At 44.3% G+C, this 12,651-nt stretch overlaps 1 protein-coding gene across 6 annotated transcripts in view; it reads left to right on the plus strand.

Annotated features, from left to right (window-relative positions):
• The window catches only part of LOC137639927 (sorting and assembly machinery component 50 homolog), a 113,019-nt gene extending 105,741 nt beyond the window's left edge, over window positions 1-7,278 (plus strand). For all 6 annotated transcript variants that reach the window (XM_068372218.1, XM_068372220.1, XM_068372222.1 and 3 more), the window contains one exon: window positions 6,924-7,278. In XM_068372218.1, the coding sequence (XP_068228319.1) occupies window positions 6,924-7,111 (188 nt within the window). In that variant the 3' untranslated portion in view covers window positions 7,112-7,278. The remainder of the gene's footprint in view (window positions 1-6,923) is intronic.
• The last annotated feature ends 5,373 nt before the right edge of the window (window positions 7,279-12,651 follow it).

The following is a 12,651-nucleotide window of genomic DNA, read 5'->3' on the forward strand; positions in this document are numbered from 1 at the left end:
GATTCGGCTGCCATCCAGGTCATGCTGTAAACATATTCCCTACTCAAAGGACTCAGGTTTGTATATTATTATTATTATTATTACTAGCCAAGCTACAACCATAGGTGGAAAAGCAAGATGCTATAAGCCAAAGGGCTCCAACAGGGAAAAATACCCCAGTGAGGAAAGGAAATAAGGAAATAAATAAATGATGAAGACAAATTAACAATAAATCATTCTACAAACAGCAACGTCAAAAGGAAAATTACAAATTAATAAGAAAGAAATTTATTTGTTCCAACACAGGGTACTTACCTAGAACTACCTTCTTGGGAGTTACTGGTAACTCTACCCTAACCGACCAGCTTTTTGTGTAGTTTACCCTATTCCCGTTTTCTAAGGGGCTAACCTCAGGCGGAGTGATACGCGCCCTGAGGCGACCCGGGGTCGGAAAGCGTGCAAGCTCAGGTTGTCTCCTCAGTAAGTTTCTGGTCGCGACGTGATTATCATCTCGCCACGCTCTCTCTTACCCTGTGCGACCCTTTGTGTCCCCCGACCCTTTGTGTCTACCACGCGCTACCCACGTGTTCATTACCTTACCCTTTCCTTTGTATCCCTGTGTCTCTTGGTGACTTAGTATTGTGTTATGGAGCAGCCTCGTCGTTGCCCTGGGCCTGTGGCCGGGAAATCTTGTGGGGCTTTCCTTTCTAAGCCCGAAGTGGATCCCCACTCTTTGTGTTCGACGTGTAGGGGCAAAGTGTGTTCCCCTTCCTCCACGTGTCCGGAGTGCGAGTCCTGGAGTGAGATCCAGTGGGTGCTCTTCCGCACCAAAAAGAAGAAAGTGGCTAAGAAGTCTCCCAAGAAGGCAAACGTGTCTTCTCCTTTGGTTTCCCCAGGCGCCTCGTCAGATCGGGGCTCCCTTCCTGCTTCCCCTACCCAGAGTAGGGGACGAGGTGAGTCCTTTGCGGGGAAGAGGCCCATTGCCCTTCCCCAAGAGTCTGATATACCTGTGGGCGGGGATTCTGGTGTTGTGCAGGCATGTGTGGGGCCTGAGGGAAGTGCGGGAGTATGCGTGGGAGACGAGGTCCTGGTGCCTACAGGTCCCGTCTCCACTGAAGATCCTATGTGGGGGGAAGTCAGGTGTTGATACTTCCCCAGCGTCGTGGATGTATGTTTCAGGTGCTTCAGCTGCTGGGGGAGAGGCCGAGAAAGGAAGCTCGTCTAATTCAGACCCCTCCGCGTGGGAGCCGCCAAGGACTCCCTTCAGGTCGCCCTTGAGAAGGGAAGAAGACTTCGAGCAATGGTTCGGCCACAGGAGGTTTACTCGGTCTCCCCCAGCACCCCCATCTACGCTCCCGCCCGTGTTTCTTCAACCCCCGACACCAGAGAAGCGACGTGGAGTCCACCCTGCGGTGTTGGACGTATCAGGCAGTTCGGTGGATTCCTTCTCCTCCTCATCGTCATCCGCGTCATCGGACTCTTCTTCGTCGGAGGCCGATAACGGCAAATCTACGAAGAGGAAGCGGGAGAAGTCCCGGAAGAAGAAGAAGAAGTCCCGCTCCCGTTCCAGACAAAGAAAGAAGGAGTCCAAGTCCTCCAAGAAGAAGGCGAAAAGAAGTAAGTCGAAGGAGTGGGTGAGCATCACGGTACCCCGGAGCGAGCTGTTTAAGGTTACCACAGCCGCGGCCGCTTCCTGGTGGCTCCCTAGAGCCTCGTCGCCTCTGTCTCACCCATCGTCCTCCTTCTTCATACCAGATTTACGTCAGGGGTGATCCAACCAAGCCCCCTGTGACGAATCTAATCCAGTGAAGGCCTCCGCTTCTTCTTCCCAATGGAAGGACGCGCTGCATCGGACGGAAGGCATGGCGTTGACCACGGGTACCTTGGGGGACTTCCTTAAGCACCAAGGGCACCCGTCGGTCCGCCTGAGTCTCTCAGCCACGGAGTCTCCCGCAGGCCAAGGTAATCCCATGACGGATACCCTCGCCCACGCAGAGCAGCCCGTGCCACGGGCAGACCCGTCCAGCGATGCCCCTCCCACCGCCACGGAGGGTACCCGTGCGGAAGAACTGGTGACGGAGGCCCTGGTGGAAGGGGGGGAGTGCTCGTCTGACGACATCTCCTCTTACCGAAAAGTACTGGCCCTGATAAGACGTCACCACCGTCTTGACGAGCCCAAGCTCTCGGCGGAACAGGCCTGGCTCTCCGGACTGACTAGGTTGGTGGAAAGTCCAGTACAGCAGAAACCTTCCTTAGCTCTCCCTCTAGCTCCTGACGTCAAGCTGGGGATGGAGCACATAGATAGATACCTGGCAGGTCTAGCTGATGCCCCTAGAAGTCAGAGTTCCTCGAAGTTGATGCCGGAACTGAAGACTCAGAAGAGGTTTTATGTGCCAGAGGGTCGTCGTGGAGGGCCCCGCGAAGTGGAAACAGCAGTGACCTCTTTGAACCAAGGAGCCGCAGAGGACAGGGCATCCACGGCCCACATTTGCTTTTCCCCGACGGAGACCTCCATGAGGACATGGCTCAAGACCTGGTATACGTATCCTCCTGGTTAGACTGGTGGGCCTGCACCTTGGTAGGGTTTCAAGCATCACACGATCTCTCCCTTCCTGAAAATCAGTCCTTGTTGAAAGATCTAATTAGTTCAGGGGGCAAGGCCCTCAAGTTTTTGTCTTCCCAATCTCTCTCGATGGCCACGAACTGGGTTCTGCGAAAGAGAGACACAGCTCTCAGCAAGATTATAAGGAAGTTGCCGGACAGGGAGGCAAGGAAGTTAAGGAATTCTTCAGTATGGGATGAAACCATCTTTCCCCTCAAGATGGTGGAAGACACCATGGAGAGGGTAAGGAGGATGAAGGACGTAGAACATAGGCCTCCCCCCATGAGGCGGCCAGTGCATAGGAGACCATCAGTGGACGTCCCTCACTCCTCCCAGGCACCACCTAAGCAACCTCGAAGAGATTCTCCTTCGGCACCTTGGCTCCAAGCCTCGCAGCCCCCCCTGTAGGGGTAACACGGCACCTCAGTCGTCCTTTAGACCTTCCTACAGTAACTCAAGGAGAGGTCGGTCCGGCCGCTCCTCCAGAAGGAGGTAGGAGACGAGGCCCCCTACTCCTGCAGGAGCCTCAAGTAGGGGGATGCCTCAGACACTCTTGGCAAGCATGGCGGGATTTCGGTGCGGATCCCTGGACAGTGACGGTCCTGAAGGAAGGCTACAGGCTTCCCTTCCTGACGGAACCTCCCCCACTCATCCCAGCTCAGAGGGCCGAGTGGTTAATTCCCAAAGACCCCTTGAAACGGGCGGCGCTGCAAGAACAGGTGTCATCCATGATCGCCAAGGGAGCATTGGAATCAGTGGAGAACCCCGGCCCGGGGTTCTACAGCAGGCTCTTCCTTGTGGGGAAAGCAACAGGAGGGTGGAGGCCGGTCATAGACCTTTTTGCCCTCAACAAGTTTGTCTCAAAGACGGACTTCAAGATGGACACGCCGAAGATAGTGCTGGCGGCCTTGAGGGAGGGAGATTTCCTAATGTCCCTCGACCTCAAGGACGCTTACTTTCAATCCCCGTGCACCCCTCCAGCACGAAGTTCCGCAGGATAAAGTGGGAGTCCCAAGTCCTTCAGTTCAAAACCCTTTGCTTCGGTCTGTCGACGGCTCCTCAGGTGTTCACGAGGGTATTCACGACGGTCTCGGTATGGGCGCACGAGCAGGGCATCCGTCTGATCAGATACCTGGATGATTGGTTGCTTCTTTCAGCCTCAAAGGAAGAACTGAGGGAGCAAGGCGTGAAGTTGCTCGGGCTCTGCAAGGAATTGGGGATCACGATCAATTTGGAGAAATCCCAGTTGAATCCCAACACCAGGATGACCTACTTGGGGATGGTCCTGGACACCCGGTTAGTGAGAGCCTTCCCCTCAGTGGAGAGGTTAGAGAATCTGGAACGAATTCTGCAACCCTTCCTGACGGACCAGCCCAGGAGGGCCAAGGATTGGCAGAAACTGATAGGGCACCTGGTATCATTGGAGAAATTAGTACCGCAGGGGAGGCTCAAACTCCGGGCGGTTCAATGGAACCTGGAGGAGGCGTGGACCCAGGGAAGGGAACCCCACACAGTAGTGCCAGTCTTCCCGGAAACAAAGGACGTCCTGCAATGGTGGAACGACCCTCCGGAGATGCTGTTGTTCACGGACGCATCGAAGGAAGGGTGGGGAGCGCACCTGCTGGGAAAATCGACAAGAGGAAAATGGTCCAGCGAGGAGGCGGCACGACACATAAACATTCTGGAGATGGTGGCCGTGTTGAGAGTGTGTCGGAAATTCGTTTATCTCCTCCGAGGAAACACCGTGGCGTTGATGTGCAACAACGCCACGGTAGTGGCCTACGTAAAGAAGCAAGGGGGCCTAAAATCAAAAGAGCTATGCGCCCTAGCGACGGAACTGTTGGAATGGGCGGCAAAGGAAGGGATCGAAATGACAGCAAGATTCATCCCAGGAAAGAGAAACGTGCTGGCAGACGGCCTCAGCAGGGTGGGTCAAGTGATAGGCTCAGAATGGACCCTACACCCGGAGGTAGCTCGGGCAGTCATCCTGAAGTGGGGCTCCCCAGTGATAGACATGTTCACCACACGTCTGAACGCCCAGCTTCCCGTGTTCTGTTCTCCAGTCCCAGAGCCGTCAGCAGCGTTCGAGGACGCTTTCCAACATCCTTGGGACAACCTCGATGTTTACGCCTTCCCTCCCTTCGGGTTGATCAGACAAGTACTAAAAAGAGTGAGGTCGGCGACCAACATGGCGATGACTCTGGTAGCGCCTTGGTGGCCGGAGAGAGAGTGGTTCGCAGACCTAAAAGAATTAGCTCTCCTTCCTCCTTGGCCGCTCCCAGACAGGCCAGATCTCCTCCGTCAACCTCACTTTCACAGGTGGCACGAAAACCCTCGATCCCTCCGCCTTCACGCGTGGAGGTTATCGAGAAGCTCCTGAAGAAGGATGGGTACTCATCAAGGACTTACAAGGATGTCAGGCTACCTAAGGCGTTCCTCGACAGCAGTCTACCAAGCGAAATGGGCGGTCTTCGCGAAATGGTGTGCTTCCAGAGATATCAGACCTTTAAGGGCGTCCATTCATGACATAGCAGACTTTCTGGTATACCTTAGGGGCGATGTGGGCTCGTCTATTCCGGCCATTAAAGGAGTGCGTGCAGCATTGGGACAAGTCTTCCTCCTTAAGTGTATTGACTTGGGAGCCTCCCGACATATCTCGATGCTCATCCGAAGTTTTGAGCAGTCATGTCCCCCCCAGGAAGTGAGGGTACCGCAGTGGGACCTTGCTAGAGTCCTCAAAGCTCTGTCAGAGCCGTCCTTCAAACTTCTCAAGGACTCCTTAGACAGGGAACTCACCCTCAAAACAGTCTTCCTCTTAGCCCTGGCCTCGGCGAAGAGAGTTAGTGAGTTGCACGGGCTCTCTTACGAGGTCTCACACTCGAAAGGATGGCGAGAGGCTTCCTTTAAATTAGTCCCTAGTTTTGTGGCCAAAACACAGAACCCGGCTTGTTGGGATCCTCGGTTCGAGGGCTTTTCAGTACCAGCCATCCCTCGGTCAGACAACCCAAAGGACTTACTCTTATGCCCCGTGAGAGCAGTAAGAAAGTACCTGGAGAGGACAGGCAAATTCCGCCCAGAGATCAAGAATTTATTCATCTCGGCTGGCCGGATAAAGAAACCAGTTTCTAATAAGAATTCAATCTCCTTCTGGCTTCGCCAAGTGATAAAGAGAGCCTACGAGGCCTCCGGAATCCCTCTCTCAGGTAAACCAAGACCTCTTGATATTAGGGGTCTTAGTACCTCTCTAGCCTTTGAAAAGAACATGGCTGTGGGCAAAATCCTGAAGGTGGGTACTTGGTCCAGACAATCCACCTTCACGGAACACTACCTCAAGGATTGCTCAAGGAAATCCTTGGACGGTTTCTCCATTGGTCCAGTCATTTCGGCCCTTCAAGAGATCTAAGGTCATGGCCCCAGGGTAATCGGGGGTGTTAAAGCCAAGAGACACTTGTTCCTTCCTTACTTTTACCCCCACCTATTCATCCTTCCCCTGGCCGGTATTCCCTGCGTGAAAGTACTCAGAAGACCTTAGCCACTAGAAGAAACGTCCTCTACAGGAATGCGTCTCGGAACTGGTTTGGACGAAGGTAAGCCATTTTAGACACTAAGTTAGTTTTTTGGATAGTTTCCCCTATTTCTCGTTCAGTTTTTCGTGTGGTCGGAAGAACCTAGTCTCCTATCTAGGTGCCTCCCTCGCGTGCCTCCAGCCTTCGGCCTCTTGTCCCTGCAGAACTCTCCCTCCTCCTAAAGTTTAAGTCTCCTAAGAAGGTAGTTCTAGGTAAGTACCCTGTGTTGGAACAAATCACAAATTTTTAAGTAATTTGTATTTTTTCTAACATACTTACCTAGAACTACCTTTGGGTTATGGCCCACCCAACCTTCCCCGAGGGACCTGCAGGGCCGAGGAGTACCTTTGCTGACGAAACTTACTGAGGAGACGACCTGAGCTTGCACGCTTTCCGACCCCGGGTCGCCTCAGGGCGCGTATCACTCCACCTGAGGTTAGCCCCTTAGAAAACGGGAATAGGGTAAACTACACAAAAAGCTGGTCGGTTAGGGTAGAGTTACCAGTAACTCCTAAGAAGGTAGTTCTAGGTAAGTATGTTAGGAAAAATACAAATTACTTAAAAATTTGTGATATTTAAAACAAGCCTTAAAATGGCTAGGTACTTTTGGTTATGAAAACTAGCTTGTGTAGAATTATTTTCTGATTTTAGGCATTTCAAACAGAAAGTTTGTATATAATCATAGGGAAGCTTCAGTAAAATTTGTTTACAGTGGTATATTTGAGTAGTGTAGCTAATTTCACGATAGACATTTATGGCAATTTATTTTGTTTCAGCTGATAACTACAAACAGAATCTTCATACATTGCTTCGGGATATGAGAATGTCATATGGAGCAGGTCTTGCAATGAGTCTTGGAGGTTTTGCAAGAGTTGAGCTAAATTATTGCATACCACTCCTATTGCAACGAGGAGATAGACCAAATCAGGGCCTCCAGTTTGGTGTTGCAGCTAACTTCTTGTAAAAAATAGACTTTTTAAATATCTCTACATTAACGGAATAAGGGCCCAGTTGTCCTCATGTAAAATATAAAATTCTTGTACTTATTGTTTCTCCATCATGATAAGTTGACTTGGTTTATAGAAAAATATTTTGTAACGAATGTATGTACAGCATTAAACAATGACTATATTTTTATTGTATTTTTTTCATTTGCAGGCTGTGCTATATTGTATATACAGTATCTTACTTTTTCATCATTTCCGTATTTATATTACTGTTTTTTTTTTTATAAATAGATTTAGTTGCCATTAAATATAGATGAATGGCTAATTAAGATACTGAACAATGACTTAGTTGCCTGAGGCCGCACTGAACAATGACTTAGTTGCCCGAGGCTGTGTCACGGCAATCATTATTGATTAGCTGAATAAATATCTTCTTTTTTTGTGGTGTACCTTTTATTGTAGTTTGTTCAAATTGGTTAAACACTGAACGTAATGTTCAAATTAGATAGCAAACACTCGTTAAGACAGTACAGCAGTTGTATATAGCTATAATTATTGCAGTGTTTAGGCCAATTTTATGTTTATTACATAATTTACATTATTTTCTATTTGGTGCGCTGTCCTCTAACTGTGTAACAGTTAACCAGAACTCATGTTGATCTTCTTAATCATGCATTGATTTTTCTTCATCTTAATGTGGACCTAATAAGAATAGTACTGTACATTCTATTTCATATTTTAATCATTATGAGAGGTAAGAGAAAAATTTATTTGTGTTGTATGCTTTCTGTCAAACTAATGAAAAGAAGAGGTAATTAATATATATCCTGAAGAAAACTACTTCACAGTTAAATTTCAGTTTATCATCTTAAAGGAAACACTAGAGATCATACTAGTAGAGTTTATTTTTATGTTTTGTGAAATGCAGATAAGATGGTTTTTGGAAAGAATAGATTGAAAATTTTAACACAAATAGAAAATAGTGGAAGTAGTGAAGTGAAAGAAGAAAGATTGAAAATTATGTGGAAGAGATGCATTATAGGAGGACATAAATGGAGAAATTACAGTAAAGTTGGAGCAGAAGGAATAATTGAACAAGTGTTATTATTTCGGATCTTCACAATATGAAAAGAACGAGTGTGAAATGGACCCTGTGGACATGAAAAATGTTACCAGTAAAAAAGGTTTCATCTAAAGAGGCTATGAGGGCCCCTGTGAAGGAGAGAAGTAGAAATACCAAGAGCAATCGTATAAACTAAGCCATTTGCTGAAATCACCTAGAGAGCCTGTCGACGAGAATTGCATGAATACACTCGTATGCAATATACAAAGGAAAAGAGGATATTATACCATACAGTCTGGAAATTAAAGAGAAATAAAACTGCTTTAACATGTCATGAAAGTATCAGTTTGATTTTACAGAAAGGAAATTGTTGATAGAGACAGACTTTTGTGAGGTAAGTAGGTACTAAGTGAGTAGGATGCGATTTTATATTGTATTCAAGATCCTTGGAGAGGAATTTCACAATATCAACACAAATATCTAGACTGGCAATTCAAAATGGAGAGAGTACCTGGAAAAATCCCAGCTAGTGAAGCTACTGTATTGTATATTATAGTAATAAAGGAGGCTACCAAGAATTTAAAAAACAGGCCACTGGGATTGCTCTTTTGAAAAAAAAATATTTAATTGTGGAGACCAAAGCCACAAAATATCTTTGAAAAGGGAGGACTGGCATTAAAATAAAATTAGGTTACTAGACAGAAAACTTTACTTCAAAGTGCAATTGCAGCATTTCTAACCCCCTCTTGCTGAAGTGCCTTCCTAGCCCAGTGTCTGGCCATTCGGCCCAGATTCTGTAAATGAAATCAAATTGAATAAGGGATGCAAGAGAACCTACAAAAATCAAAAGTGGAGTTTTTGCTGTCATAACTTGAATGAAGAAACAAGCATTCCTGTATGTTCAAGTTGAATATCAGTCTAAAATTTTTTGGAGAGATTTTTTTGCATTACATTCACTAAATTTAAAAAGTCTTGTATTATATTTCAACAAAAGGAACTATTTGATAACAAAAACATCATGTTTGTATTAACTAATCACCCAAATTTAGGAATTTACTTCTGGAAAAATCCAAACAAGTCTGTCTCGTTGTTTGTTTGTGTTGTGAACAATTCTTTACCCAATATCGATAAAGAAAATTCCGACCCTACAGTAAGTTGACAGACGGCACCACCTAAGGTGATTCCATCGTTGTTAATACTAACGTATCTATGAATGGGAATCTGCCATTCCATAGGCTCTTCTTTTGCCTTCTCTGTAACAATAGGCATCTTTTGGTAATCATTTAAGGAGTCTTCACCAACTCCTGCACCTAATTGCGAGTGGCATGCCTCATAGCTTGGTAGTAATCCGTCGGTTGTCAGCCACGAAGGATCATAAAAGTTACTTGTATTTATCATTTCATCTGGTGGGATACTAAGCCTCAAGGAAGAGTAAGTAGCAAGAGAGTTGAGCGAATTCAGTGAATTTGATTTTAAGATCATTCCTGGGTCTTCGTAATCTTCAGTGCCCATGCTAAGACTGTCGCAGCCTACCCTCTTTTGCGGCTTTGAAGACACTTTTGCAGTATAGATTTCACAGTGCTGAATTCTTCTGTACATAGAGATTTCTTCATATGCAAAGTCAAAAGAGTAGAGTTCTGTTGTCTGTGTTTCCTGACTGAAATTCTCTACATGAAATGTTGGATCTTCACTGCCTCTGTGGTAAATATTTTCGACTGTTGATTCTAATTTTTTTCTGAAAAAAGATAAATTAATTAAGTATGTATCTTTTGATGACTAATTCCATCTTTAACCAGTGCCAGCACTTTTTTAAAAGCTATATATTTTGTGCTGATGTATATACTGAACTTCCTCAGAGAAATCTTTAGTATTCATGAAGAAAATATATTTTTCAGTCATTTATACTTCAATTTATGAAGATAGAGAATGTTATCCAGTAAGTTTACAAGTAACTGTTACCTATTCAGATAAAACCAATCTTAAAAGTGGAAATTTGTCTTGATATTGCATTTTGATTCCTTATGAGAGCTTAGAACTCTGAGAGTATTCAACCTTTTCTTTTTACATTAACATCACAAATGAAATATTTACTTAACATCTGCATAAAGTACTGTATTAAATAGAAAGTATTAAATTAGTCTCTTATTTAAAATCATTTATATTTTTATCATTTATTTTCAGTCACAATGCTTCTCAATATCAGGTACCTGTAACATGGGATTTTGTCCTTGTGCCATTTGCTTTAAGGCTTGTACATGCAGAGGAACCTCGGAGATTGAATGCACCAAAGTTCAAACGAGTTGGTGATCAGATTATATTTCTGAGCATTTTTGCCCTGGACACGGAACAAAATTCGAAGGTTGAACAGCATGAAGGAACCTGTTTGGCCGAAACAGGTATCCGCAACGTTCATGATTCGATCCAGACAAATGTTTTATAGCTATTCTGGTGACTCGGTCAACTCATCATTCCTCTAATCTTAACGTTAATTTTATTTTATTTTAGTTTTTTGTATTCATCCATAAACAATGGCGCCTATGAAAGTTGATGCCTCTAGTTCATTGATAAAAGTATTCCAAATGGGTCAAGTTATAGACTTTAATGCAAAATATCACCCAAGTAAGGCGGTAGCCAACCGAGTGAGCAATCGCGTTAATGATAATGAAATGTGTTATTTTAAATAACTATCTTAATACAGAGGCAGAAATAAACTTCTCTTGATCAGTTTTTAGTTAAAAAGAACTCTAAGTAATTCACTGTTAGTGCCAAAAAAGAGGCACTAAAGAGATAGAACCCCAGAAGTGCAGTTATCTGACATGATTATGGAGGAAGACTCCCCTTCCTAGCAGCATTAACAACTTCCCTCCTCACCACCTTCTGCTCAAGCCATCTACTCTCCTTACTAATGGTAAAGTAAGTTCAATGCTCTTTTATGTAGTTTATTTACTCTATCAATTTACTGTATTCTATTTATTTAATTGCTCTTTTTTTTCAATTAATCATGTCTGTAATCATTATAGGTTTTGTGTAAAAATGGTCTATAATAGGAGATTTTTTGTGTTTGGAACATAAACATTTTAAAGGAAGGAGTGCCCACTGTGCAACTCAGGGTCTGGAACTTGGGTGCTAGATTTAACAATGGTGTATCTCTAAAATTGGTCTCTCAGCCTAGATCCCGATATCTAGTGGGTTTTTTTAGGACGGCGGATTCAATGATGCTAACTAGAAGGTCATTTTGAAGGTCTATAGGTCAAATGGCATAATTTGGCTGAAAAATAACATCAAAGTAGCCTCAGTGCAGCCTAAAAGAGTGATGTCAGCATGTACTGTAATTAGGGGTTTTACATACATACATACATATTCCTATGGCTTTGTCACCAATCACTTTAAAGGCCGCATGTAAGGTCAAAAGGTAAACTTCAAGATCAAGTACCAGGAACTTGGTGAAAATTAGAATACGTAAATATTGCCAGTAGGTGGGCTAAAAGAGTGACTTTGGGGATGGATAATTTTTATATTAACAATGTGGACATCAAGGCAAGTGCTACGACCAAGACTCTCCACTCACTGCCTCAGTATGAATTAATGCCATCAACCCCATCACAATCTATGTATTGCACAAACACATTTCCATTGACACTGATCAATATGAGCTTACCATTACTGACGCAAATAAATTCCACAGGACAGTGGCTTCTTTATAATCAGAAACGGCTGAAGACCTCACAGATTCGGATGTTATCACTTACTTAAACAGAGGTGGATTGACTGTACTAAATGTTTCCACTGTTCACTTCGTACATGCTGCTCATAAATTATTTATTAACTGTAACCTTTGTTGCTGCCTTGTTCATCTTAGCCAAGCAATATCTCATATTAAGAACCCCATGGCAATAATTCAGGAAACATGTTTGACAGTATCTAATATTTTCTTAAAGGAATTTGTATTTGATAAAAGGGACAAAGAGACGCAACTTTGTTGTTTAAGGGGACGAGAAAAGGTGTCAAATTGAGTACAGTACTTGTTATTCAATTAACCTTTTTGATAAGGTTTTGAGAATAAGTTGGTAAAATATCCATTAAGGTAGTAATGTTCGTTTCATTGACCATTTTTATTTTATCTCCTAAGTAATTTTAACCCGTAAATAGACACTGAAATCACGCTTGTAGCCAACCCACAGATGATATTTATTTTAATTTTCAATAAATTTATGCTGCTTGACCTTGAGAAGTTTACCTTTTGACATTGGATATGACCTTTATTATCATTGGTGATGAAGCCATTGAAATCATCAGATTCCAAAACCCCTAAATAATCTCCAAAATCACTGTTATCCCATGCTGAGGTCATTTTAGACTATTTTTCAGCCAAAATATGCTTTTTGACCTATTGAGCTTCAAATGACTTTTCTAGTACACTTACATTAACATAATTGAATTCACCGATTTCACAATACCCTTTTGACACTGTGATTGGTTTCTTAGGCCATCTTG

The sequence above is a fragment of the Palaemon carinicauda genome, chromosome 4 (assembly GCF_036898095.1).
Source record: "Palaemon carinicauda isolate YSFRI2023 chromosome 4, ASM3689809v2, whole genome shotgun sequence".
NCBI lineage: Eukaryota > Metazoa > Arthropoda > Malacostraca > Decapoda > Palaemonidae > Palaemon > Palaemon carinicauda.